The sequence below is a fragment of the Littorina saxatilis genome, linkage group LG8 (genome assembly GCF_037325665.1).
Source record: "Littorina saxatilis isolate snail1 linkage group LG8, US_GU_Lsax_2.0, whole genome shotgun sequence".
In the NCBI taxonomy this organism is placed as follows: domain Eukaryota; kingdom Metazoa; phylum Mollusca; class Gastropoda; order Littorinimorpha; family Littorinidae; genus Littorina; species Littorina saxatilis.
Window position 1 is genome coordinate 26,162,690 of NC_090252.1, and position 27,315 is coordinate 26,190,004.

General features: G+C 41.9%; 1 protein-coding gene across 1 annotated transcript in view; it reads right to left on the reverse strand.

Moving 5' to 3' along the window:
- Window positions 1-25,540, reverse strand: part of LOC138973161 (uncharacterized) — a 34,732-nt gene extending 9,192 nt beyond the window's left edge. The window contains exons 1-8 of the mRNA XM_070345837.1: window positions 25,392-25,540; window positions 22,097-22,193; window positions 15,670-15,794; window positions 14,702-14,856; window positions 14,129-14,272; window positions 12,735-12,882; window positions 8,709-8,741; window positions 1-46 (exon numbers count right to left, since the gene is read on the reverse strand). The exon at window positions 1-46 is cut by the window's left edge and continues 27 nt beyond it. Of these exons, the coding sequence (XP_070201938.1) occupies window positions 1-46; window positions 8,709-8,741; window positions 12,735-12,882; window positions 14,129-14,272; window positions 14,702-14,856; window positions 15,670-15,794; window positions 22,097-22,193; window positions 25,392-25,431 (788 nt within the window). The 5' untranslated portion in view covers window positions 25,432-25,540. The remainder of the gene's footprint in view (window positions 47-8,708; window positions 8,742-12,734; window positions 12,883-14,128; window positions 14,273-14,701; window positions 14,857-15,669; window positions 15,795-22,096; window positions 22,194-25,391) is intronic.
- Between the last annotated feature and the right edge of the window lie 1,775 nt (window positions 25,541-27,315).

Here is a 27,315-nt window from a genome sequence, read left to right on the forward strand (position 1 = left end):
ACGGCCCCACTGGGGGGAGGTAGCGGCGCCTTGCAGCCCGGTCCGTCTGGAAACAGAAAGACCAAATCTGACACATCGCAAACCTGACACTCCTCTGACAACAGTAACACAAGATCTGACACCTCACATACCTGACACTCTTCTGACAACAGTAACACAAGATCTGACACCTCACATACCTAACACTCTTCTGACAACAGTAACACAAGATCAGACACCTCACATACCTAACATTCTTCTGACAACAGTAACACAAGATCTGACACCTCACATACCTAACACTCTTCTGACAACAGTAACACAAGATCTGACACCTCACATTCTTCTGACAACAGTAACACAAGATCTGACACCTCACATACCTAACACTCTTCTGACAACAGTAACACAAGATCTGACACCTCACATACCTGACACTCTTCTGACAACAGTAACACAAGATCTGACACCTCACATACCTAACACTCTTCTGACAACAGTAACACAAGATCTGACACCTCACATACCTAACATTCTTCTGACAACAGTAACACAAGATCTGACACCTCACATACCTAACACTCTTCTGACAACAGTAACACAAGATCTGACACCTCACATTCTTCTGACAACAGTAACACAAGATCTGACACCTCACATACCTAACACTCTTCTGACAACAGTAACACAAGATCTGACACCTCACATACCTAACACTCTTCTGACAGCAGTAACACAAGATCTGACACCTCACACTCTTCTGACAACAGTAACACAGGATCTGACACCTCACATACCTAACACTCTTCTGACAACAGTAACACAAGATCGGACACATCACATTCCTAACACTCTTCTGACAACAGTAACTAAAGATCTGACACCTCACATAGCTAACACTCTTCTGACAACAGTAACACAAGATCTGACACCTCACATATCAACACTCTTTTGACAACAGTAACACAGGATCTGACACCTCACATACCTAACACTCTTCTGACAACAGTAACACAAGATCTGACACCTCACATACCAAACATTCTTCTGACAACAGTAACACAAGATCTGACACCTCACATACTTGTTTTCCCGGGCGAAGCCGGGAGTATTAGAAAATGGATGTAAGTGTGTCTGTCTGTCTGTCTGTGGTCGCCATACCTCAGAAATGGCAAGAGGCAGGAACAAGATAGTGTGAATGCACACTGCATACTAGGAGCCGCAGATGTGCATCTGGGTTTTAGTTTCTTGATTCATCGTTTTCTTTCAGTTATCATGCGTGCGTGTTTTCACAAATGGCGGGGTGAGGTGTATTTTGATTTACTACCGTGCACGTGCACACAAGTCTGGCAGCCCCGACAGCATGATGTGGTTGACCCAACGTTGGGCCAACCACAGCGTCTAGAGCGGGCCAACCTTGACAGCCGACTCGGCATCGAGGCGGGCTGCTCATCGTATTTGGGGTGGGCCAACGTTGGCATCGTGTCGATGCCGATCTTCCCCCGACTCTCTGCCGACGAATGACGTGATATGTTCTAAAAGCCCAACCATGATCGGTGTTCCGCCGCTTCTCTGCCGATGAATGACGTATTATGCTTTTGCCCGCGCCTCTCTCTCTCCATGATGTGCTGATCTTCTGCCGACGAATGACGTGATATATTCTAAAAGCCCGACAATGATCGTTGATGTGCCAATCTTCTGCCGACGAATGACGTAATTATGTTATACGTAATGTATTTTGCCCGCCTCTCTCCGGATCATGTGTCTATATAGCTATTCTGATAGACACGTGGGGGAATTCGGGGGCTGTGATTGGATGGTCTCACACATCCCTATTGCGATCATCAAAGGATAACGCTACGGAAGTTTTGTTGTTGTTGCCAATATCCAGACGATATCGGCAATAACAAAGACGAATGGTTCCGGTTTCTTCCACGTGTATAAAGTACACGCATACCTCGCCAGGTTTGTTTCTGTGACTAGTCGACAGACGATGCCATTTGCTTTGTGTGTGTTTTTTGCTTACTGTACATGAAATACAATACGTGTAAAATCCAGTTCTTTAACAGGCAACAAACCTTGCAAAGTTCAAGAAGCTGCAATCTGAAGCGACCTATCTCTGATTCTAGCAGACGAGCTTTCCAATGTTGAACACAAAATCAGCAAACTCTCCTGTCACATAGAACGTCCATTGTATAGTGCAATGTTGAATTGAAGTTACCGGTCTGAAACATTTAGTCGTTTAAAAGCAGTTAAAAAGCTAAAGAATAATAAAGCCTGTGGATATGATAAAATAATAAATGAGTTTTTGAAAGCTTCTGCTGGGAAGTTGATTAAAATATATACAACTAGATGAATACCCGGCTTCGCCGGGGTGAATCGCGAGACAGAGACAGACAGCGTGGCGGTTCACCACAATCATCTTTGAAGGCGAAGTCCTGTCAAACGGGATTGAGAATTTTAGAGCTTATTTCTAAGCCCTATATTATCTGTTATGGCTTCTCAAATGCCAGAACATACAGACAGATAATGATAAAATCGTTTATTTAACGTCACTCTGTAAAAACATTGGCGACATTTGTCTTAGATTAAGAACACACACAGGCACGCACACAAACTTTCCCTTTATGTACAGTGGACAGACAGACAAAAGTCGCCAGACCCCATCACAAACAGAACTCTACAATCCACAGGTGTTGCCTCCACACACACACACACACACACACATAGACACAGACACAGAAGCCGTATATATCTATCTATATATATAAATATATAGAGATAGATGACAGTGGATTTTTCGATAAATAGATTCGACCTTTGCACTTTTACAGTGAGGACAACTTACGGGTACATGCAAGGAAAGCCCACAACTTCTAAGGCGAACAACTCTGCAGAGTCTGCTGTGAAGGGCGACGGTAGTCTCCCTGTTACACTCGACCCCCTTTGAATGAACTTAGGTCCCTCCCAGGTGGAATGGGAACAGCACGAAATTGATTCAGTGGCCTGAACATTTCATGTCGAGTCCCATCGCTGTCGACGACGCCAAATGTAACCGAGTGCCAAAACACCACAATCACCTTTGAAGGCGAAGTCCACTCAAACGGGATTGAGAATAACTGTTATGGCTTCTGGAAGGAAGGCCTGAACATACAGACACACCAAAGCCGCTAGCCACAAACAGAACTCTACAATCCACAGGTGTTCCCCACACACACACGCACAAACACACACACACACACAGAAGCCGTATATATATATATATATATGTATATCTATATCTATAAATATATGGAGATAGATGACAGTGTATTTTTCGCGTGGCTATAAATTGATTCGACCTTTTCACTTTTACAGTAAGGACAACTTTCGGGTGCAATCGTGACATTCTAAAAATAGTAACGTAGTAACGGGAATATGGATTGACGCCACACGAAGGAAGGGAGATAAACGCTGAAAACACTGGAGAAGATAAGGAAGAGTTACTGGGAATGGATCCAGAGAAAAACAGAGAAAAACCAAAATCGGTTCAGGGCTGCGCGCTGAGAGCACGTGTTGAAATATCTCATCGATGAGGTTGTGTCCGGGGTGTAGCTGAATACGGTCTCCAAATTTGATAAAGATCCACCGAGAACTTTGGCCGTGCATCGCGGACACACACACACACACACACACACACACACACACACACAGAGACAGACAGACAGACAGACAGACAGACAGACAGACAGACACAAGTCATATATATATATAGATAGAAGCTGTTTAATGTAATTCTTTGTTCTGGACACATGCCCGACGAATGGTCTGTTGGACTTTTACGCCCCATGTATAAGCAAAAGGGAGATGCTGAAGACCCAGCTAATTACAGAGGTATAACCCTGATGAACTGCTTTGGAAAGTTATTTACCAGTGTTCTGAATAATAGGCTAACTAATTATTTTGATGAGTATTCAGTCATTGGTGAAGAACAAGCCGGTTTTCGAGCAGGTCATTCAACCCTCGACCACATTTTTACTTTACATAGTATTATTGATTACTTTCTATCAAAGAGAAAAAGGTTATATTGTCTTTTTATTGATTATGAAAAAACTTGTCACCTGCATTGTTTGCTGTGTATTTAAATGATTTACAAGCTTATATGTTTGATAAAACTGAACACCTCCCTACTATTGAAAACAGCCAGATGATGCTGAGCTGATGTTTACAATGTTTATTTTATTATATGCAGATGATACAACCATTTTAGCAGAATCCCCAGAAGCATTACAAGACTCGCTTAATACTGCAATCTGTGGAATTTGTGGGTGAACGCCAAAAAACCGAAAATGGTTGTTTTTTTCAAGAGGTAAAATACGAAAATTGCCATTATCTAAATACAAGTCCTGCGTCCCTATGTGGTTCCATTTGTCCAGAGGTACCGGAACTGCCTGTTCCAGCAAGACAATGCCCGTCCCCATACTGCACGCGCTACCCAGGACAGGTTGCGTCACAACAGCGTGAACATTCGGCCTCATCCTGCTCGATCTCCGGATCTCAACCCAATCGAACACTTTTGGGACATCATGCAAAGAAGGATTAATGCCCTTGTCCGGAGACCCCGCACAGCAGCAGAACTGCGTGCTGCCGTGACCCAGGTGTGGGCTCAGGTCTCTCAGCAGCAAATTAATCACCTCGTCCTCTCCATGTACTGGAGGTGCGCCACAGTCATCAACGCCCAGGGAGGAGCAACACGCTATTGACTTTCAACAGTCTTCAAACAGTGTTCAGTGGAACATGGCACGTCATGCTCTCATCCCAATACACTTTTCCGTATGGTTTTTGTATCGGTCAATTCGTTTCCTTGTTATTGTTAACCCGAAATAATTAATTCGACATTGAAATTCATGGGTAACCCATCTTCATTGCAGCATTTGCGTTTCTTTTGCCTCTGAGTTTATATGAAGCACCCTATTTAAAACATGTTGAAACAACTTTAAATACTCTTGGTCTTAGTGGTTTTTGGCATGACCAGTTTAATCTACGATGTTCCGAAATATGGTTTAAATTGAAAACGTTGCAATGCCTAAAAGATCAATATATACAATCGTGGTTTTCAGAATTAAATGAAAAAGAAACTTGTTTAAATTATAGATTGTTTAAAGATACATTTATATTTGAAAATTATTTTAACATTTTACCCAATAACCTAGCACTCTCGTTTTTACGTTTTAGAACATTAAATCATAAATTGCCAATACAGAAAGGCCGAATGTTAAATATACCACATAACGAAAGAATATGTTTAATAAATGCCAGTCTGGAGAACTCGGAGATGAATTTCATTATATATTTCAGTGTAATTTTTTTGAAAATTTGAGGAAAAGGTATTTTCGTAGAAATTCATTATTTGAATTAACAAAGAAACGAAAGTTATTGAATTTAATATATTTTATTAAGAGTATTTTGAAAGAGTTCTGATTATTTGATCACGTTTTTATTTTTTATTAAAACAAAAACGAACACAGAAACATATACATTCCTGTAAAAAAAAAAAAATGTATGATTACATTTGTTTAGTTATGAATTAAGCTTGATTTATTTTCGGTTAATTAGAAGTGTTGTGTCTCATTATTACATATATCTTTTTTGTCGTGTTTATTGCAATTTTTGTTTATTCATGTAACCCTAGGTGTTTTTTTAAATAAATATTGACTTGACTTGACTTGACTTGTTTCTTCTGAGACAATCCTTGATTTATCGCAGTCTTCATCACGCGAATCCCCAACAGAAGTCAGACTTTCGAACATAGAATGTACTTGAGCAAGCATGATACGTCATGACGTCATATGATTCCCAGCATATCGACCTAATGCTAAACATCCGGTTATCTCGAGTTTTCTCCCTTTACATGTCTGTGGGTTTTTCAATGTTCGGTGATTTCCGTGGCTTCATGCGCAAAGGAATATGCGCACTATAACCGTCGTCTGCAATCAACGACATGGACCATTCTGGTAGTTGTTGCTGACAAAAACATGATTTTAACACAGAATACAATGTCAGAATAGCTATATAAACGCTTTTGTGTTTTCAGCGTAGCAATAGGGATTATACTTGTCTCGTGTAAATATCAGACCCTATTGCTACGCTGAAAACACATAATGGAAGGGCGCTGGTTCTGAGCGACGCTTAGTTCTCGAGATAGGTCTGACCACATGACGTCATTTATACTTTCGTCATCGAAGATCTTTCGTATTTCGATCAGTGTCATTTCCCAGTTCTGTGTTCTGCGGTCGTTTTGGCTGACTTGACAAGTTGAGAAAACCAATGACATTTCATTTTTGCGAAGCAACTGAATATGAAAAGAAAAGAAAGCGTGCAGAAGTATGTTTGGGTCCTGCAAGACTTTATGACCAACGATTTCTCCCTTGGAAGAAAATGAAGATGTCTGCTTTTCGTCTGCTTTGAAGGTAGGGAGATTTTACAGCGCACACGGTAAATTGCAAGTCGTATTGGACAAGAATGTTGTTATTCTTCTTTCTTCGAAGTACCATAGATTTGTTCTTGGCCATATTTTCGACCTGTGCATCGTTATATTATGGGGAAAACACGTTTGAACGCAAATTCGCAAAGAACTTTTGATAATTTGCTCCGGAACTGCAACGTCAATTTGCCCAAACAAAAAATTCTGGCTCAATATGCGGAAACATGCTGGTACTGGTAGTGTCATATTTTTTAAATGGGTGTGGAAGAACTGCTCATAATTAACATAGCACTCCGGCCCTGTTCTTGTTTTCGTCACACCCAAAACCGTTATTTGTTTTGGGCGACGCAGCATTAGTCTGTTGTCGGGGAGGGACCTGATTTTCTACCGTTATTTGTTTTGGGCGACGCAGCATTAGTCTGTTGTCGGGGAGGGACCTGATTTTCTACTGCTCAAGATGCCAAATTCACCGAGAAAAACGTCATTCTGGAAACACTTTTGCGCTTGATGTTTCCCATGGAAGCATTTTTAGAACTAACACGTCACGCTATACTTTCTAGAGTGACTTCTCTTTTGCTTCGACGACAAAGATTGCACGAGGTTTTGGAAGAGATCGAGGTTCCATAAGAAGCGTATTCAATCTGAACGCATCAACCCCGAGGTGTTGGAGCAGAATGCACGCAAAGTACAGTATGTAGGATAAACAGAATATTACATGGCTTGCTGTGTTGTACCAAATTTACACTCGTTGTTTTTTCCATTAAAGACAAGCTCGCTTTCGCTCGCATTTCAATGTATACAAAATAGCAACGAGTGTAAATGTGGTACGACACAGCAAGCCATGCCTAATATGGACCACTTTTTGTTTCATGCTAACTTAACTAGCTTGTTTTTCTTGCGAAGAAGTTTCATTTTGTGTTTGGTAGTCCTTCTCTCTTTAGTTAACCGTTGGTCTAATTAGAGCGAATAAGCTTTGGTAGACATTCAGCAAAAATGTAATAAAGACAAATTCACAACTGGTTCATGTTAGGCATCTGGACCAGTGAAGAGGCCTTCACGAATCACTGCAAAAGGTCCCCTATACTTCAAAATAACATGATACAACTTGGTGTGCAAGTCAGACTAATTCAGATATGGTTTTGATTTATCTGTTTCGGTTTGACGAGAACATTATTTGAAGCACAACAGGAAACTAAAGAAACTTATCAAAAACAGAGAGAAAATAAATTAAATCATTAACTTCCACAAAAAGAAGACTGTTTGTAATATTTCTTTGAAAGCTCATAGTTATACGTTTTTTTTCAGCGAGCTTCTTAATTAATGAATTAATTAAAGCAGGTTTTAGCTTTTATTTTCTTCTATTTGTTGAAGGTGGTCCATATTAGCGGACTTTGAGATGTTGCTATTATTTCTTGTTTGCAGTAGAAACTCGGGGTCAACACTGCTATAAATGTAACAAATACTGTCTTAGCTGTCTATATATGTCTTGGCGGGGATATAGCTCAGTTGGTAGCGCGCTGGATTTGTATTCAGTTGGCCGCTGTCAGCGTGAGTTCGATCCCAGGTTCGGCGGACATTTATTTCACAGAGTCAACTTTGTGTGCAGACTCTCTTCGGTGTCCGAACCTCCCCACGTGTACACTACATTGGGTGTGCACGTTAAAGATCCCACGATTGACAAAAGGGTCTTTCCTGGCAAAATTGCTTAGGCACAGTTAATAATTGTCTACCTATACCCGTGTGACTTGGAATAATAGGCCGTGAAAGGTAAATATGCGCCGAAATGGCTGCAATCTACTGGCCGTATAAAATTTCATCTCACACGGCATCACTGCAGAGCGCCTAGAACTGTACCCACGGAATATGCGCGATATAAGACTCATTGATTGATTGATTGATATATAGCAATTTTTGCGTTATAACAGCTTTGACTGTGGACAGAAATTAGTCCGTTTTAAGCGTCAAAATTAGAGTGAACTCTCCCCAAAGTGTAAAAAAAAGAGGAGAAAAAAACTTACTGTTTTGTGGTTTTTGTTTCTGCAACTGTTTTGACATGTGCAAAGTTATCCGGAGAGTGTATATTACAGCGAATGGAATTGTTTTGAGCGCTCTAGCACCGTTAGTTTGTCAGAACAGGAAGTAGTACATTTTAGGAAGTGGTCCATATTAGGCAACCTTCCCCCAGTATTCTCTATTTGTTATGTGACGTCTTTGCCCAAAAGACGAGCAGGACAGCTGAAAAGCAGACTGCACAAAACCCACTCACCCCTTCCTTGTTCACGGCCTGTTGTCTCGTTCTCTGAAATGGAAATATTTTGCTTCGTACGATGCACATGGTTTGCAACAGGAGTATATATATGTAATCAAACGTATGCAGTTTACCTAATTGTTATGTCTACAGAACAAAGAACATTAACACTACTGAAGTAGTTTATGAACTGCACATTATGCGCAATAAATAGAAATGACGAAATGATAATCAATTTAACATCTTCATCATAACTGACTTCACGAACACGTGAGATAAATTGTCAGAAACATGCACATCACACACTGACGAATGAGTCAACCATGAAGACGACAACAACAACAACAACAACAACAACAACAACAACACAACAACAACAACAACAACAACACAACAACAACAAAACAACAACAACATACTAGGCTATTATGCACTAGTGTAGAACTACCATCGATTCTGTTCAAGAAGAAAGTCTGCATATAGATGTATAAGCAATCAGAACATTTATTATTCGAAAAAATGATACATACACTCGTCGGTTTCATTCCAAGCAAACAACAATCATAGTTAATTTAGTACTGCTATACCTCAAAACATGATAGAGTCCACACTCAAATACCCAAAGCATGACTGTAATTGTGGAAAGTTTGATCCAAGATGAACAAAATCAGAGTTATTCATTAGACACTGCACTCATCGTGATTGGTAACACCGTGGCAGGCCGTTCACACCTGACAAACGTCAATGCGTAGACTCTGCATTACCCTCCTGCATGGATCAACCCAGGAACTTTTGCAATAGGTCACAAGACCAATCCATATAGATCTTGTCTCCGAGGATTAAAACAATCACATAAAAGCAGCCCCCAACAAAAAACACAACAACAACAACAACAACAACAACAAACATCTTTATCAACCTCGGCCTTCGGCCTTGATCGATAAAGATAAAACAAAAGACCAACCAAAAAGCTGCCCTGCCAACAAGCCACCAACTTCTTCTTCTTCTTCAGCATTCCAGAAACTCTGGTGACGTGTGAGCTCGTTTGCCCATTTGGGTTCCCCACACTATACTCTGAGAGCATATTCAGCTTAACTCCGCTTTCGTTGGGTAGGCATGCTGGGTATTTTCGTGTTTCCATAACCCACCGAACTCCGACATGGATTACAGGATCTTTTCCGTGCGCACTTGGTCTTGTGCTTGCGTGTACACACGAAGCCACCAACAATCTTACAATGTACTCATTTATTGTCCTCAACCTTTCCAGCTAGTAGAGTGGTGGCGGGGACTATTCAAACACTGTCAAGTGCCAGGTGGAATCCCAAACACATCAAAATTTCTCTGTGTTTGTTTGTTTGTTTGAGTGTGTGTGTGTGTGTGTGTGTGTGTGTGTGTGTGTGTGTGTGTGTGTGTGTGTGTGTGTGTGTGTGTGTGTGCGTTGGTCCGTGCGTGTGTGTGTGTGTCTGTGTGTGTGTGTGTGTGTGTGTGTGTCTATTATCTGTCTGTCTGTCTGTGTGCGTTGTTCCGTGCGTACGCTCTCTTTCTCTGCTAAGAGATTTTAACAAATCTCGGAAGAAAGTCTCCGCTGACTTTCAATTGTTTCTTTCACAATTTCTGATGTTTTATATATATATTCATTGCACATCGCTCAGACCGCACAAAACATACAGTCCGCTACACAGCAGCTCACAGTATACGTTCTGTACGTTCAGCGTATACTTTCTGGTGGTATCAGCGAAAAATCCTTATTGGAACTACTGTACCAGCTGAACAGATAAATTGACGTGACGTCACACGGAAAGAACGGAAACTCGCAGTAAAAGAAAAAAGTTGCATATAGGCCCTATTTCAAAAACAAAATTTCTGAGGTCTGGCTATTCCTAATCACACGTCTCTCTCTCTCTCTCTCTCTCTCTCTCTCTCTCTCTCTCTCTCTCTCTCTCTCTCTCTCTCTCTCTCTCGAAATACATTGAATTAATCGAAGATATTAAGTACAGAGTTGCTCTTACTCGTTTCCGCGCAGGAGTATCCGAAATCAACGCTCACAAGTTTCGGTACGCACCAAACCAAACGACAAGAAACTGTCCTCTCTGTACAGCTGATAGAGAAGATGAACACCATGTTGTATTTTTATGTCCTTTTTATCAAGACCTTCGAGCAAAGTATTTGAAAATCTCGAACTCTAAGACGCTGCAACAACAACTTGTGTATTTCTGTGGCAATAATGAGGAAAATGTGATGAACAGCTTCAGCAGATTTGTGTTCTTCATGCTACAGAAGAGACGAACCCTTATAAATGAGGTTCAGTGATATGTCATCAGGGTTTTAATGTATTTGTTGAATTTTATGCGTGACTATAATTTATAACTGTGCAGATACTATTGCTGTTATTTTAACCACTATTGTAAGGGGCTGTGGCCTTAGACAATTAAAGATTTGTTCTTGTTCTCTCTCTCTCTCTCTCTCTCTCTCTCTCTCTCTCTCTCTCTCTCTCTCTCTCTCTCTCTCTCTCTCTCTCTCTCTCTCTCCTGGGGTGGAAGATGAATACCGTCTCTGTGTCCGCACATAAAGTTGACCCGTGTCCGTCCCGGCCCGGATTCGAACCAGCGACCTTTCGATCACAAGCCCAGTGCTCTACCACCTGAGCTACCCGGGACCCCGTAATTTAGCTGTTTCCGATAACAGTTTTATACTGACTGTCACTCCTCATCAGTCATTGGAGTAGGAGACATCGCTTCGAACCATACTGAATGATGATAAGACTGAAGTCTTACTGTGCAAAAAGAAGAACACTACATTTCCCTCTCCCCAACCCGTTTCTGTTCAAGTAGGCGACACCGACATTCTTTTCTCCCCATCAGCTAAAAACCTTGGATTCACCCTTTCATCTGACATGACCCTTAACAAACATATATCTTTAGTCTGTAGAGCAGCTTATTTTGAGCTTCGTAAGATCAGCACCATTCGCCACACACTCTCCTCTCAAACAACTAACACTCTTGTCTGTGCCTTTGTTCTTTCTAAACTCGACTACTGCAACTCTCTTCTCTCTGGCTGTCCTCTGTATCTCCTGCATAAACTACAAAAAGTCCAAAACTCGGCAGCACGCCTCATTCTGAAAGCACGAAAACGAGATCACGCAACACCACTTCTTCACACACTGCACTGGTTACCTATTCAAGCCCGCATTGACTACAAACTGTCCACCCTCTGCTTTAACTTCTTTTCTGGCTCGTCTCCTGCTTACTTCTCTGAACTCCTCACCGTCTATTCTCCAGCAAGACAACTCCGTGCCTCTTCTGACTGTCGCATCCTCACCATTCCACACACCAAAACCAAAACATACGGACAACGCACTTTTACTTTCTGCGCACCCACACAATGGAATTCTCTCCCCTTTCACATCCGCCACTCCAAGCATTCAAACGAGCACTTAAAACGCACCTCTTCAAGAAATACAACCCCTGATTTTGTTTTCTCAGTCCATCAGTAGGCTACATGTAGTGTATTTGTTGTTTTAGTGATAATGTGATAATGTGTATACACATTTAGGGCTGTTTTTCAGTATTAATAACATGTTCTGTTTGATTAAGGGTATTCAGCTGGTATTTCCTTGTTTTTACTACCTATTTTATTCATGTTTTTATTACTTAATTAGTGGAAGAATCTGTTGTAATGTATATTTTGATGGTGTATGCTTTTAATCAAGCGTTGCTGACTATGAATGTAGATGTAAATGCTTGTATAACTGTGTTTGAATTTTAAATGTGTCAAGCGCAAAGAGCATAATTGTAAAGTTATGATGTTGCGCTATATAAATGCTCATTTATTATTATTATTATTACTACCGTATACGCTGACAGTACACACAGTATACGTTCCCCTACTGTTCAGCAAGAAAACATCCATATGTTAGGTCTGCTTATACCGATCGAGGTGCAATGTTAATAACATGTTCTGTTTGATTAAGGGTATTCAGCTGGTATATATATATATATGCAGGTGATGGAAAGAAAAGTGGCTGGACGTAGAAAGATGACATACCTGAGTTGTAGGAACATCCCAGCAGGTCCCAACTGAAAGCGATGGTTCGGTTCCAGGACAGGGGGTTGACACGGACATAACGTGCTGTCTGAGGCTTAGGCAGCCAGTCCGTCACTTCTGTCTTGCTGTCAAAGTTGCCTGTGAAAAACTGTGTTCATTCACACACACACACACACACACACACACACACACACACACACACACACACACACACACACACACACACACACACACAGCGTTGAAGTTTCGTACATGTCAGTTACGAATCAATGCAAGCTTATAAATTTATATCCTGGCACAACGGCATTTGATTGCGTGAGCCATACCAGGAGGACGGAAATATGACGGCTTACCAGTGCCAAAACCTAAGGTTACCATTTTCATGTGAGCCTCGTTTTCAATCCCAATAGTCGGACTCTAAGAGTCCGCACTGAGAGGCTACAACGTCCGGCAAACATCGCTCTCATACTATTTCTGAAAGATCTTTTAAAAGAAGGCCTTATCGAGCAAGTTATTCAACATGAAGATGTATGTCACAGTTTTCTGCAATAGTGCATTCCTTAAACGTTGTTTTGGGTATCTTAGAAAAGGATAATCGACCCCAAAAACTTTCGCATCGAAGCTGTTTATAGCAGACGGACTTTTGATCGGCTGTGGTCTCACACTTGCACATATATCTTTCAATATAATTCCTTTTTCGACAAGTTGTCGGGCAGACAGCTGTAACTCATATTGGTTCCCACTACCACACTCATAAATCTGCTCTGTTGTGTATTAGTGAAGGACAATCGATCCGAAAATGTGCGAACTGAGAGAGAAAAAATGGCGGCCGGCCGGACGTGCGGCTAAAGGTCCGACCGCTAGCAGACGTCGCTGTTCGGTCGAGACTCTAGAGCACACCTTCACAAATATCTGTCGATAGAATTCGTTATTCAACAAGTTATCGGACAGACAGCTGTATGTCACGGTTGTATACACATGCGCTCAGCTCTTATTGTTAACTTGCATCAGAACTATGGACCAGAAAAGGTTCGAATCGAGAAATGTTCTGCTGTGGCCGGTGCAACAGTCGCGCATGCGCACTGAACCTCCACAGTCACGAGGCACATGAAAATGAGTAATTCAGTAACACGTGAAAATTACTAATTTTCAGTTTTGACACTAGTAAGCCGTCAGGAAGCGAGCCAAAACTGAACAATTAGTACTTAACACGTGAAAAGTAGTAATTAACACTTGAAATTTAGTAATTTTCAGGACATAACTGTAATTTTCTTGTAAAAATTAGTAATTTTCACGTGTTAATTACTATTTTTCACGTGTTAATGACTAACTTTCCGTTTTGGCACCAGTAAGCCGTCATACGGAAACACAACGTATGAAAGAGGCGGCGCTACCTTGTCCTCCACACGACCGTCCGAGTAGGATGTCCACGTCACACCGTCCTGGCTGAACAACAGACGGAAGAGCTTGACGTAACTGCCGCCACCGTCACCGCGTACCCTCCAGCCACGCACAGTGTGAGGCGATCCCAGATCCACCTACAATACACACACAAATGTGTTGATTAAAATCAACAAGGATCCATATTTAAGACATCGATTCCTGACAAAAATCAAACATGTACCCGCTCTAATGTATCAAGTGTGTGTGTGTGTGTGTGTGTGTGTGTGTGTGTGTGTGTGTGTGCGCTCGTGGATGTGTGTGTGTGTGCGTGTGTGTGAGTGTGTGCGCTCGTGTGTGTGTGCGTGCGTGTCTGTGTGTGTTTGTGTGTGTGTGTGTGTGCGTGTGTGAGTGTACCATAGCGAGGGGCTTTCGGGGGGGGGGGGGGGGGTTAGAATTTCCCGGGTGGGTTGGGTAGAGAGAATTCATCGGGGACAGTTGTGAGAAGGGCTTCTGTCGCACCGTGTGGCTGGGGAGGTTTTAACTGGGGTAGGGTGAGCGGGGTTGCACCATAAGAGCAAAGCGACCTGTATGTACTGCAGGATGTCGTCACGGGCAGGAACCCAGGCGCCGGGGGAGGACAGCAGCGCGGCCTGAGGCCCGTGCAGCTCGGTGGGCGTCAGTGAGGATGACACGGTCACCACCTTCCCTTGGCCGTCTATCAGCCCCTGTCTGCACCTTCCTGTTCACACACACACACACACACACACACACACACGCCAAACACACACACACACACACACACACACACACACACACGCCAAACACACACACAAACATTATCCAAACACACCCCCGCACATGTTATTAGAAATAGTTATCCGGAGGTAATATTTATCTGATGACGTAAATGGAACGTTGTATGCTACATGCATGCACTGGATCGCTCGCACACTGTCTTCGAGTTTTGTCTCGGGTGATGCTAAATCTTGGATTTTGGCAACGTAGGCCAAATGCGGCTGTGGGACGGCTGCACAACACTAACAGGTCAAGTTGTGATGGTGGTTTCTTATCGGCACAGTTTATTAATGACTCAATCTATTAGCTTTTTTTTTTATTAGTGCAAGTCTGGCTTGTAAACAGCTACACTATACCCGTCACTGCGTTTGAGGGCAGATCTTTCTGATGAGGCCGTTTATCGTAAAACCAATTATTTGAAAGGCCGTTTATTCCCCTACCTTATTCAGAAAACAGATTAAGTTTACATGACGTAGTGTCGATGCAGTGGGGGGTGTATGTGTTGTAGGTTCCACTGTACTGACACTACGTCGTGTAAACTCAATCAGTTTTCTGAATAAGGTAGGGGAATGAATGGCCTTTTCAGTCATATAATTGGTTTTACAATCAACAGCCTCATCAGAAAGATCTGCCCTCAAACGCATCTGGTTGTTTTTTTATGACGGGTGGTGTAGATCTACACTGAGGAGACAGCATCTTCTCACAGAAACAGGGACTAAAGATAGCAAAGCACGAGATAAACGAGGTGATGTCATACCGACACAGTCCGGGATGGGGTCCGGTCCCTCGAGCCACTGGTCCGAGCTGGCCAGACAGGTACGCTCTACCACTCGCTCGCCGCTCACAAACCGGTGGTCCGGGTAGCAAGTGGCTGTGCAACGTCTGTAGCATAAAACCACACTGTGAACACTCTGCTAGTTTTACTGACTTTTGATAAAAGGGCTCTTCTTTGCTGCTGGTCTCGTTTTTGGGGTCGCTTAATTTTAACCATGTTTTCCTTAAATGTGTTTACGTTTTCACATGAGATGAGTAAAAGTCAACTTCAATTGTATCCAAGAAGTAGTGTAAAGCACTGCATTGGACAAACATGTTTTGTTTAGTTTTTATTGGTAAATTAAACTCGCGTGTCACGCAAAAATGACGACCAAAACGGGAATGGTCATACCCTTGCTCATTGTACTGGAAGCTACTTTATAGCAGAAGTATATCTTAAACTAGTTAAACTGAAACTAGTTGATTTGAAGAGTTCAGATATTCAACAGCACCAGACATTTCAAAATAAGCTGAGACTAGCAACGGTAAGAAAACAACTGACCTGAACTGACCAATTAACAATGAGTTTGCATGGTCATTACAAATTCTGAAAATTCTAATTAAATGAAAAATTTTAGAAATTGATCCAAAAATGATTTCATCCTGTTTGATATCATTTTCTCATTCCAAAAATGTATAGATATGTTATGTTTGGGTCAAAAACAAGCTCAGAAAGTAGCTTTCCCTGTGAAGCGCTGGTCATGTTCGAAGCCTCCATGCCTTGCGGTTGATGTCGAAACAGCTTTTGTTTTACCTTTGTGTTAAAATAAGATGTATGCGGAACATAAATAACCAAATTTGGATGAGCTTAAAGCTACTTAAAGGCACAGTCAGCCTCCCGTAAACCATCATAGATACTGTGGCTTTTACACACAGTACAAACACCCTTTCATTTAAACACTCACCGCTTGAGAACATCCAAGGTGCCCTCCGTAAAGAGCGAGCAATTTTCCCAGAATGTATTTTTGCGTGGTTTATCTTACCCCTGAGCCATCGTGAACCCGTGTGATCCAGTTTCCCTTTTTCTACAATTTAGTCGTCAGTTTGTGATTTCAATGCGACTCGCTGCAATAGCACGTTATTGTGTACCTCTGAATCTAAAACGCAACAAACGGCTACAAGTCACACGAACTAGAGCGGTGGCGGTTGACCGTTCAGAGGAACACGGCGCTATGCAGAACCGTCGTCTGCTACGAGAAAGACGTTTTGCGTGACACGTTTTCGGGCTTTTCTTTTTTCAAACTTTCAAAACTTCGAATTGTACTGATTTTGTCTTGATGAAAAAAGAATTCTTTTATGATTTAAACATGTTTGTGTACCAAGCTGTCAATTTATTATTTAGATTTTAAAAGTTAGGTCTAGCATCAAAACGAGGCGCCTGCGATAGTCCGTTCGGATAGTTCACGAAAATAAATTCTTTGAATCAATCAATCAATCAATCAATGAAGCTTATATCGCGCATATTCCGTGGGTACAGTTCTAGGCGCTCTGCAGTGATGCCGTGTGAGATGAAATTTTATACGGCCAGTAGATTGCAGCCATGTCGGCGCATATTTACCTTTCACGGCCTTATTCCAAGTCACACGGGTATGGTAGACAATTATTAACTGTGCCTAAGCAATTTTGCCAGGAAAGACCCTTTTGTCAATCGTGGGATCTTTAACGTGCACACCCAATGTAGTATACACGGGGGGTGGTTCGGACACCGAAGAGAGTCTGCACACAAAGTTGACTCTGTGAAATAAATTTCCGCCGAACCTGGGATCGAACTCGCGCTGACAGCGGCCAACTGAATACAAATCCAGCGCGCTACCAACTGAGCGAAATCCCCGCCCCGAATATGTCTCACTCTCGACAGAAAGCAGCCAGGATGTTCCCGTTCGGTGAGCGTTCAAATGAAAGTAACTATGCTTGCACTGTATGTAGAGGCTCGGGGAGCTTGGTGATGGTTTACGGGAGGCTTTCTGTGCCTTTAATTTTTTTACCTCCGATTCCCCCCTTTTGTGACCCGCAACAAAGAAGAACCCAAAATATTAAAAAAAAAACCAAACGAACAAAGAATAAGGGTGAACGGCTCAGATCATGGGTAATGTTAACACTTTCACATTCAAATGCTTATTTCGTAGCCATCCATTGAATTAATAATCAAAAAAGCATATTACACTGCTTAGCATGAAATACACAATAAGGAAATGAAGAGAACAAACAGCATCGTTTTGTGCACACGTTTTATTCACGTCGACAAATGGCGACCAATTTGTTGCACAGCGACAGTTCACTTCATCAACCAAGGCCAGTACTTTCATACATGACAAATGAAAGCAACGGAGGCCTGAATAATAAAGTTATTAGTGTTCCTGTGTGTGTCTGAGTGATAACAAACCATCTTCTGAAACGTAATTGCACTCAGCAGATGTGTCTTCCGCTCATAACTTTCGTGTCACACGGTCTTTGCGACAACACAGACCAGTCATTTTTAGCATATAAATTGGGAAGGGTTACTATTATAGTGTGTTTTAAGAAAGAAAAAAAAAATTATCGGCAGAACACGACTCTGATGAGTTTTGTGTCACAAGCGTTATGAACGGAAGAATTTTAGACTATGTGTTCTCACGTTCAGTTGAAAAAATGCTGTCTACATCATCATTTGGACACATAGACTAGAGCTCCGATGCAGCACGGTTTTTGTCAAAAGTCTACGTGACTGAGAACTAGATCTCAATGTCTGTTCGTGTCCCACACAAATTCAACCTGTTATGAACGGAAGATTTTGCGTGAGATCATATTTTAAAAACTACCAAGTGGATCTTCATGAAATTTGATATGGATATTTTTGAGGGGATTTTCTCATGTTTTTACATTTAGTCAAGTTTTGACTAAATGTTTTAACGTAGAGGGGGGAATCGAGACGAGGGTGTGGTGTATGTGTGTCTGTCTGTCTGTGAGTGTGTGTGTGTGTAGAGCGATTCAGACTAAACTACTGGACCAATCTTTATGAAATTTTACATGAGAGTTCCTGGGAATGATATCCCCGGACATTTTGTTATTTTTTTCGATAAATGTCTTTGATGACGTCATATCCGGCTTTTTATAAAAGTTGAGGCGGCACTGCCACACCCTCATTTTTCTATCAAATTGATTGAAATTTTGGAGGCCGGACTTTGGTATTGCATATCAGCTTGGTGGCTTAAAAATTAATTTATGACTTTGGTCATTAAAAATCTGAAAATTGTAAAAAAAATATTTTTGTTTTATAAAACGATCCAAATTAAACGTTCATCTGATTCTTTATCATGTTCTGATTCCAAAAACATATAAATATGTTATATTTGGATTAAAAACAAGCTCTGAAAAATAAAAAAATAAAAATTATGATCAAAATTAAATTTCCGAAATCGATTTAAAAACAATTTCATCTTATTCCTTGTCGGTTCCTGATTCCAAAAACATATAGATATGATATGTTTGGATTAAAAACACGCTCAGAAACTTAAAACGAAGAGAGGTACAGTAAAGCGTGCTATGAAGCACAGCGCAACCGCTACCGCGCCAAACAGGCTCGTCACTTTCACTGCCTTTTGCACTAGCGGCGGACTACGTTCAGTTTCATTCTGTGAGTTCCACAGCTTGACTAAATGTAGTAATTTCGCCTTACGTGACTTGTTTTTCTCTCCGTTAGATAGGACAGTTTGATGACGTCATATTTCCCGTTGCAAGAAAGTTGAGGCGGTCACGGTCAAAGTTTTTCATCCATTTGATCAAAATTGTATCACACAATCTTAGACCTTAAGTCCGGACTAAGGGATTTCATTGCAGCTTTATTGTACCTTACATTTTCGTTTTTGTAATTTGCGTTCAAAATATGTCATTTTTTTCAAATTTCGTAAGACTGGAATTTGAAACAGAAAAGTGATATTGGTATATTCCCTTTTAAGTCCTGTTTTAAAAAATATAGTTTCGTTGTATTTTATTGAAAATTATGCTTACAAATTCAGAAAACCACTACATATATTTATGGAATAAGACACTTAAAATCAACTTCTGTCTATTCCTTATCATTTTCTGATTCCAAAAACATATGGTTTTATTGTGTTTGACGTTGAAAATATGCTCAAACTTAACAAATTCGGATCGTTGAATGGAAATTATACTTCCAAGCTCCGTGCCGATTAACAGATAAAAGCAAGTCATTTCGATTGTAAAACACGCACATGACGTCATACTGAAAGGTGATAAATTATAGCTTCACCTTGCCACGTTTTATTCCAAGCATGGTAAAATGTTTAAAGGGGTTTCTTTCTCAGATTATGTCCTGCCCTCTGTCTGTCTCTCTATATCTCCGTCTGTCTGATTTCTTCAGTGAAATGTGTAATTCCTTAGTTTCACAAAAGACAAACTAAATATTATATACCTTATTGATACGGGTCTCTACACTACCAGTCATAAAAAAACTAGGCAGATGGGTTTGAGGGCAGATCTGTCTGATGAGGCGGTTGATTGTAAAAACAATTATATGACTGAAAAGGCCATTCATTCCCCCACCTTATTCAGAAAACAGATTGAGTTTACACGACGTAGTGTCTATACTGTGAAACCTATAACACAGACACCACCCAAAATCAAATTCGCTAAATCAAATAATCTTCCCGAGAAGATGTAAAAGATTCATTTAAACACACACATACACACGCACCCACGCATGCACTATATATAATACACGGACGAACGCACGGGCGCACGCACGCACACACGCACACACATACACACACACACTGACACACACACTGACACACACGCATGTAGATGTGAACAATTCATTAATCAACATGTGTGAAGGTTTCTTAAATATCTACAACTACAGCAAACGAAATACGCAGTGATATCACAAAAGTTCAAACAGCAGCATGGTGATCACAGAAGCAAAAGCATAATTATTATGGAAGAAGGTATACAGCTTTTACTGGCCCTGACTGTTTTCACCTTCAGTACACGGAACCGTCTGCCGCGTTCGAAGTACTGCGCAAGCACATGCGTTTGATCATTCGCAATCTCACCAGCCTTTCGCACGACTGTTCTTTCATACAGCTTAGTCAAACTCAACTGTCTCTCTCCCACAATCTTACTGCACATTCTCACCACTCTGTCAAGAACATTAGGGTTTTAGATGCTCAGACCACCAAACCAAAAGTAAGCACAGACGCAATAAAACTTCTGTAAAACGTTTTTAAAATGTTTGGGTTCACATTAAGATATCTCAGCTTCTGTAAGCAATACAGCCGTGGCTGACATTTTGTTGTGGACAGATTCGGTGCTTTCATTTAAAGTCAGTTTGCGGTCAATCACTGTACTTGTACTCATCCACTCGTTCAACTTGCACGTACACCATTGATAAAAAGGTCAGGGGTGTAACAGGCTTCTTTCTAAAAACCAATTAACATTTCCTTTATTTTCTTGGTATTTAGGTCTAAACAGTTGTCCTTGCACCATGTGTTAAAACGTTCAATTTCACTTAAAACTGTGGAAAAAGAATTGGATAAGTCAATGATAAGAAAACATTACACATTCAGTGACGCATCTTTTAAATAAGACACGATTCAGAGGAGATCATTTTTCTAAATCGTTTTTGGCTCACGAAGTGTAGCCTATGCGATGCTAACTTTTGTCTGTCTGTGCGTGCGTGCGTGCGTGCGTGCGTATGTATGTATGTATGTATGTATGTCTGTGGTAGAAACTTTAACATTTGAAGACGTCATATTACATTGACGTCACATTATGACGTACGAGGGTTAGACGTCACGCGATGGAATTACTGAAAGTCTCGGTGATTGTTATTTTGAGCGGGCCGAGACTATTTGGCAGTCGTGTCCATGTAAGTAGGCTACATGCAGACAGACAGATCTAGATCTAGTGTCTCGCTTTCTTGCACAGTTTCACCTATGCTCTTTCTGTCTGTGTGTGTGTGTGTGGGTGTGTGTGTGTGTGTGTGTACTGTGTGTGTGTGTGTGACGGAGTGATTGAGTTTGTGTTACTGTTTGTCGATTTCTTACGTGAGCCTTGAAGGCTTCGCCTCTTGTTGTATGTGTTTTCTTTGTAAAAACTAAAAGATCTGGTAGTTGGAACAATGTGTAAGTTTAACGAAACGATAACGCCTTGTTCAATAGTAATGATAAATGACTGCTTATGTTCCTATGATGTCTGTGACCCGTTCTTCCTTGTGCTGTTAAACATAGACAAGCCTAATGTTAATCACTGTATGTTTGTAATTTACATACTGTGTTTCTAAACCGAAAAGGGCTGTATGCAATTACAATTACAATGTGTGAGCGACATTGTGAGCGTGTTAAGGGGAGTGTATTGGCGACAATACTCACAGGCCTGCGTCAAACTCCTCGGCGTCAAACTGCTGGCACTTGAGCACGCCGTTGACAGGAGGTTCCAGGGCCGGGCACCGCGCGCACGCCGCCCCCACTGCACGCACATCACTCCGTCAGTCGCTCGGTCTTTCACGCAGCGTCTTACACTCATTGACACTCTAGCTTATCTCAGTACTCATACATTGTATACTAGATGAATACCCGCTTCGCCGGGTAGCCGGCTTCGCCGGGAAGAAGTAGAGCCGAATACCCGGCTTCGCCGGGTGAGTGGCGCACCGTACGCCGGCTTCGCCGGGTGAGTGGCGCACCGTACGCGATTGACGCCACACAAAGGAAGGGAGATAAACGCGCAAAACACTGGAGAAGATAAGGAAGAGTAATACCCGGCTTCGCCGGGATGAAAGCGTTGTGGACAGTGACCTTCTAAAAATAGTAACGGGAATATGGATTGAGCGTTGTGGACAGTGACCTTCTAAAAATAGTAACGGGAATATGGATTGAGCGTTGTGGACAGTGACCTTCTAAAAATAGTAACGGGAATATGGATTGACGCCACACGAAGGAAGGGAGATAAACGCGCAAAACACTGGAGAAGATAAGGAAGAGTTACTGGGAATGGATGTAGTGGATGTACAGAAAAACCAAAGTTACAAAGTTACACGCAAAGCGAAAGAGACTTTGACGTCATTTACTTTTGTTCGGAATTTTCCGTCTGTTCTTAGCTTGTCAGTGAAGACCTGACGTAAGTAAGCTTACCCAAAACGTCTTTGTTCTCTATTCACATTGCAGCTGTGAAATAATCAGTCCTGTGTCTCGGTCGTGTAGGTACAGAGTTTGCTTCTGCAATCATTGTGTTCGTGTTGATGACGGCTTCATAAGACAAATCAGCGAATCTATCGTGAGGAAGACGTTTATGTACAAATCACCGAACCCAACCCATTTTTTGTGTGCATTTTTTTTAAGAATAAACTGCATGTGGTTAATTTCATCCGTTTAATGCTTGTCGAAACGAGCCATAAGGCTTTAGAATAAAAGATTTCACGCATTGCTTGGCCATCTAATCACAGATGAGGTCGCAGTTTGTAGGTTGAATCTATGAATCGGCCAGAGATAGATCTGCATTTCTGGAACGACCTTCCAGATTATCAACAGCGGGTTCATGGTCGGAATCAAGAGGTCAAATTTGCGTGGCTCCCAATCATTTCATAAAAGATTTCCATTTTCTTGTTTCTGCGGATGCGCAAGTTATTTTGCCTAGGTCATGGCCGAACTTTAGGCCTACGGAGAAATATCGCTGGATATTTTCTCCCTAGATTAACAGAGACAAAGAAGGGAAGTCATGCTGTGATGAAAGAGCTGTACAACAGGAATGTTTCGGACGAAACCCAGATTGAAAGTTGTGAAATAATTTGCACCTTTCCATGTAGTTCAGAAGATTCTTCTGGATGTGCTTCTCTAAAGGCTTTGATAAAATAGGAAGCAATGAAATTGGCCTGAAGTTATTAGGGTCAGACACATCTTTATTTTTAGGAAGTGGAACGACCTTTGCCGTTTTAAATGCATCAGGAAAAATATTTTGTTCAATGCAAAGATTATACACATACGTTAGGGATTCCACTATGTACGGTAGGGCTAATTTAAGCAACGACGGGGGGATTTTGTCAGGCCCCATGGATTTATTATTCTGAAGGTTTTCTATAAATTTTCCAACTTCATGTACGGCAATAGTTGGGATAGAGAATGAATCTTGTGATTTCAATTTATGAATACAAAATTCTTTTAATCTAAACAACAGGGAGTCCCCACCCTCGACTTCTTCATTTACATTTTTAGATTGTTTGTTTGTTTGTTTGTTTGCTTAACGCCCAGCCGACCACGAAAAGTCGCATTATTCTGACACCGGACCAACCAGTCCTAGCACTAACCCCATAATGCCAGACGCCAGGCGGAGCAGCCACTAGATTGCCAATTTTAAAGTCTTAGGTATGACCCCGGCCGGGGTTCGAACCCACGACCTCCCGATCACGGGGCGGGCGCCTTACCAATAGGCCAACCGTGCCAGTCATTTTTAGATTGTTTCAATCGATCAGAGAGAGAGAGAGAGAGAGAGAGAGAGAGAGAGAGGGGGAGAGAGATGTGTCCGAAAGCTGGAAGGTATATAGTAGTGCTATCGACACGTAGTGAAAACGAACATTGGGTTTTTCAAACACTAGTGTTATCGACACGTAGTGCAAATGAGACTTAGTGATAATGACACGCGTGCCTCGCGGCAATAGCGCTATACGCTTCATTTTGTGTCGATAACACTGCAAAATAAGTGATATCGACACATAGTGCAAATGAGACACGCGTGCCTTGTGTCCATAGCGCTACGTGTAGATAACACTACTACTTGTTTTCGTCATGTTGTGTCGATAATGCTGCAAAATTCGTGATATCGACATAGTGCAACTGAGACGTAGTGATTACGAGAGTCACCCCTTTGATTGGCAAGCCAAACAACAATTACATGTTTGGATAGGAACGTGATTGGTGGCAGCAGTCCAACCATACAGCTGAGTCTGGATTCAACAGCAGTCCTTTTTCAAGTGTATTGGCTTGTCTGCTTTCTCACTGACACATATCGACACATACACAAACACGATGGATGCGGTGGAATCTCTATTGAGATCGTCAAGTGAGATGAAACTGTGTGGAAAATCCTATACTCCACTTGATGCATCTGATATTATATTGTTGCGGAGGAAACAAAAACGAGCGTCCGAACTTAATCAAATCAATTTCTATGGAGGTCTTCTGAGATAGAACTGGTGTGGAAAATGTCATGCTCCTCTTGGTGCATCAAATATTGTTGCGAAAAATGAATAAAAATGAGCTTCCGCAATTAAATAAAATGTGTGATGACAATTGATGAACTTACAAGCCAAACTTGGAGTCAGATTGTTGGAATGTGACGCACACAGCTACAAACCAGTTTGGGAAAGAACCACAGGGTCATAGACTTGTGCGAAACCAGTCCAGTGCATGGAGCAGAAACACTTTCAGAGATGTTACTGATTCTGAAAATTTCTTAGTGAAATGCGTCAAAGAATCAAGTTTATCAGCATGTAAGAGGATGTCCCGCATTGCCAAATAGGTTGACGGGACATGAACAACCAAAATACAAGAGCCACTTGAAACGTCTCCCAGTTCTGTAACACATACAGACAGATCAAAGAGACACTACATTAACAAACAAACACACATATAAAAAAACCAAATTAAATTAAAAAAGCCAGAGAAGACTTGTTACCGACGGCGAGGATGTAGACCAAGGGCAAACAAATATCCATGCTGAGGGCAGGAGCGATTTGAAGAAGAAGAACAACAACACACCGTGATGTAAAGCAGGGTGACTGTGAGATGATGTGTAGCAATGACTGCGTCCGGCAACCACCAACAGTAGCGGGACACGCATAGATAGAACAACTGGCGCCCGCCAGGTGCCGCAGTCTTGACGAGTCTCACATGGCGCGGTTGCTGGACGACAAGGGCAGGCAGCTAAACACACTTCATCCGGCTCACTAAAAGATACTGAGGTTGCTGCTTGTTGAAATGTTTCACGGTATGTAGCGGTATGGTATGTACGCCCACTGTTGAACTCCGTGTCGTGCAAGCAGCCCTATGGCCAAGCATATGCTTATGGGGGAAGTTCGCAACTACTTCCAAAGTTTTGAGCGACCTTTGAAGTACTTTCCTCACTTTCGCATGCATGGGTCGGAAAAAGGGCTTACTTTGAGGAAGTCATTGCTAAAGTGCAGCGCTTTTTGTCATGATACCCATACAAATGGACGTAAAACATCCCGTTTTTGACCGCTCTTGCGATCGACATCTGCATCAGTAGGAATAGCATAGCACGCGAAATACGCCAGGTAGCAAAACAAAACAATCTGTTCAGGGTGGATAATTGGTTTGACTTTCTTCTCGTATGCCAAAGTTGAAAAGTTTTGCCTAATGTGTTTTTTTGTGTCGATTTTTCGGTCGGCTCTTCTGTTTTTGTCTGGTCGATTTTGAGGGTACCCTTACTTGAGCGGCGGTCACGTGATCGCTGTAAAATAAATATTTAATTCAAAAGGTGTTCTTGAAGGTTTAGTGAACGGCCGTAACTGGTATATACAGTTTTAATGAAATGACACGGGGATTAATGCTTTAATTTGTGTTTAAAATTTGTTGCAGTAATTTTTTGGCCAAGTTTAGTATGACCGTTTCTGGAATCTACAAATACATATAGTTAACTATTTTGCGTTTTGTGTTAGAATGTGTAATCAAACACCATGCAGAATAAAGTTATTCACCATTGATACTCTTTGTCATAACAAGAACACTACCCCCCCCCACCCCCCACCCCCCCCCCCCCCCCCCCCCCCCCCCCCCCCCACTCCCCTCTTTTCAAGTGTTCTTCCGTTTTCTTTTCTCGTCAGCCGTGTCGGTCTGCGCGCGCGTGACCCCAGAAATTGCATAAACTCCTCCGACACAAACTACATCACAGGAGCTTCAATCAAAGCGGCGCCGATCGGTCGAAGTATCCTATTTCTAGGTAACCGGCACGGATGGCCTAGTGGTAAGGCGTCCGCCCCGTGATCGGGAGGTCGTGGGTTCGAACCCCGGCCGGGTCATACCTAAGACTTTAAAATTGGCAATCTAGTGGCTGCTCCGCCTGGCGTCTGGCATTATGGGGTTAGTGCTAGGACTGGTTGGTCCGGTGTCAGAATAATGTGACTGGGTGAGACATGAAGCCTGTGCTGTGACTTCTGTCTTGTGTGTGGCGCACGTTATATGTCAAAGCAGCCCCGCCCTGATATGGCCCTTCGTGGTCGGCTGGGCGTTAAGCAAACAAACAAACAAACAAAATTTCTAGGTACATGTTTCACAATCTTCTGTTTCGCCTGTGGTACATGGTGTCGATTAGAAACAAAGTGCACTCATACATATATTTGTATACATATACGTAGGCTGTTCCATAATTATTTAGAATCTCAGAAACGGAAACACATACCAACAATCTAACCAGGCCATTTTCTAGACCAATCCTTCCCCAGCCGACACCCAACTGGCCATCCTCTCAAACGTTCTCATTCTGGCCTGGGACCACGTGACATCAGCTATACCTGAGGTGCGTTGCGTAGAGCGTTTCGATCTGTTCGCGAAGAGACAAACAGTTTTCATGTTGTAGGAAA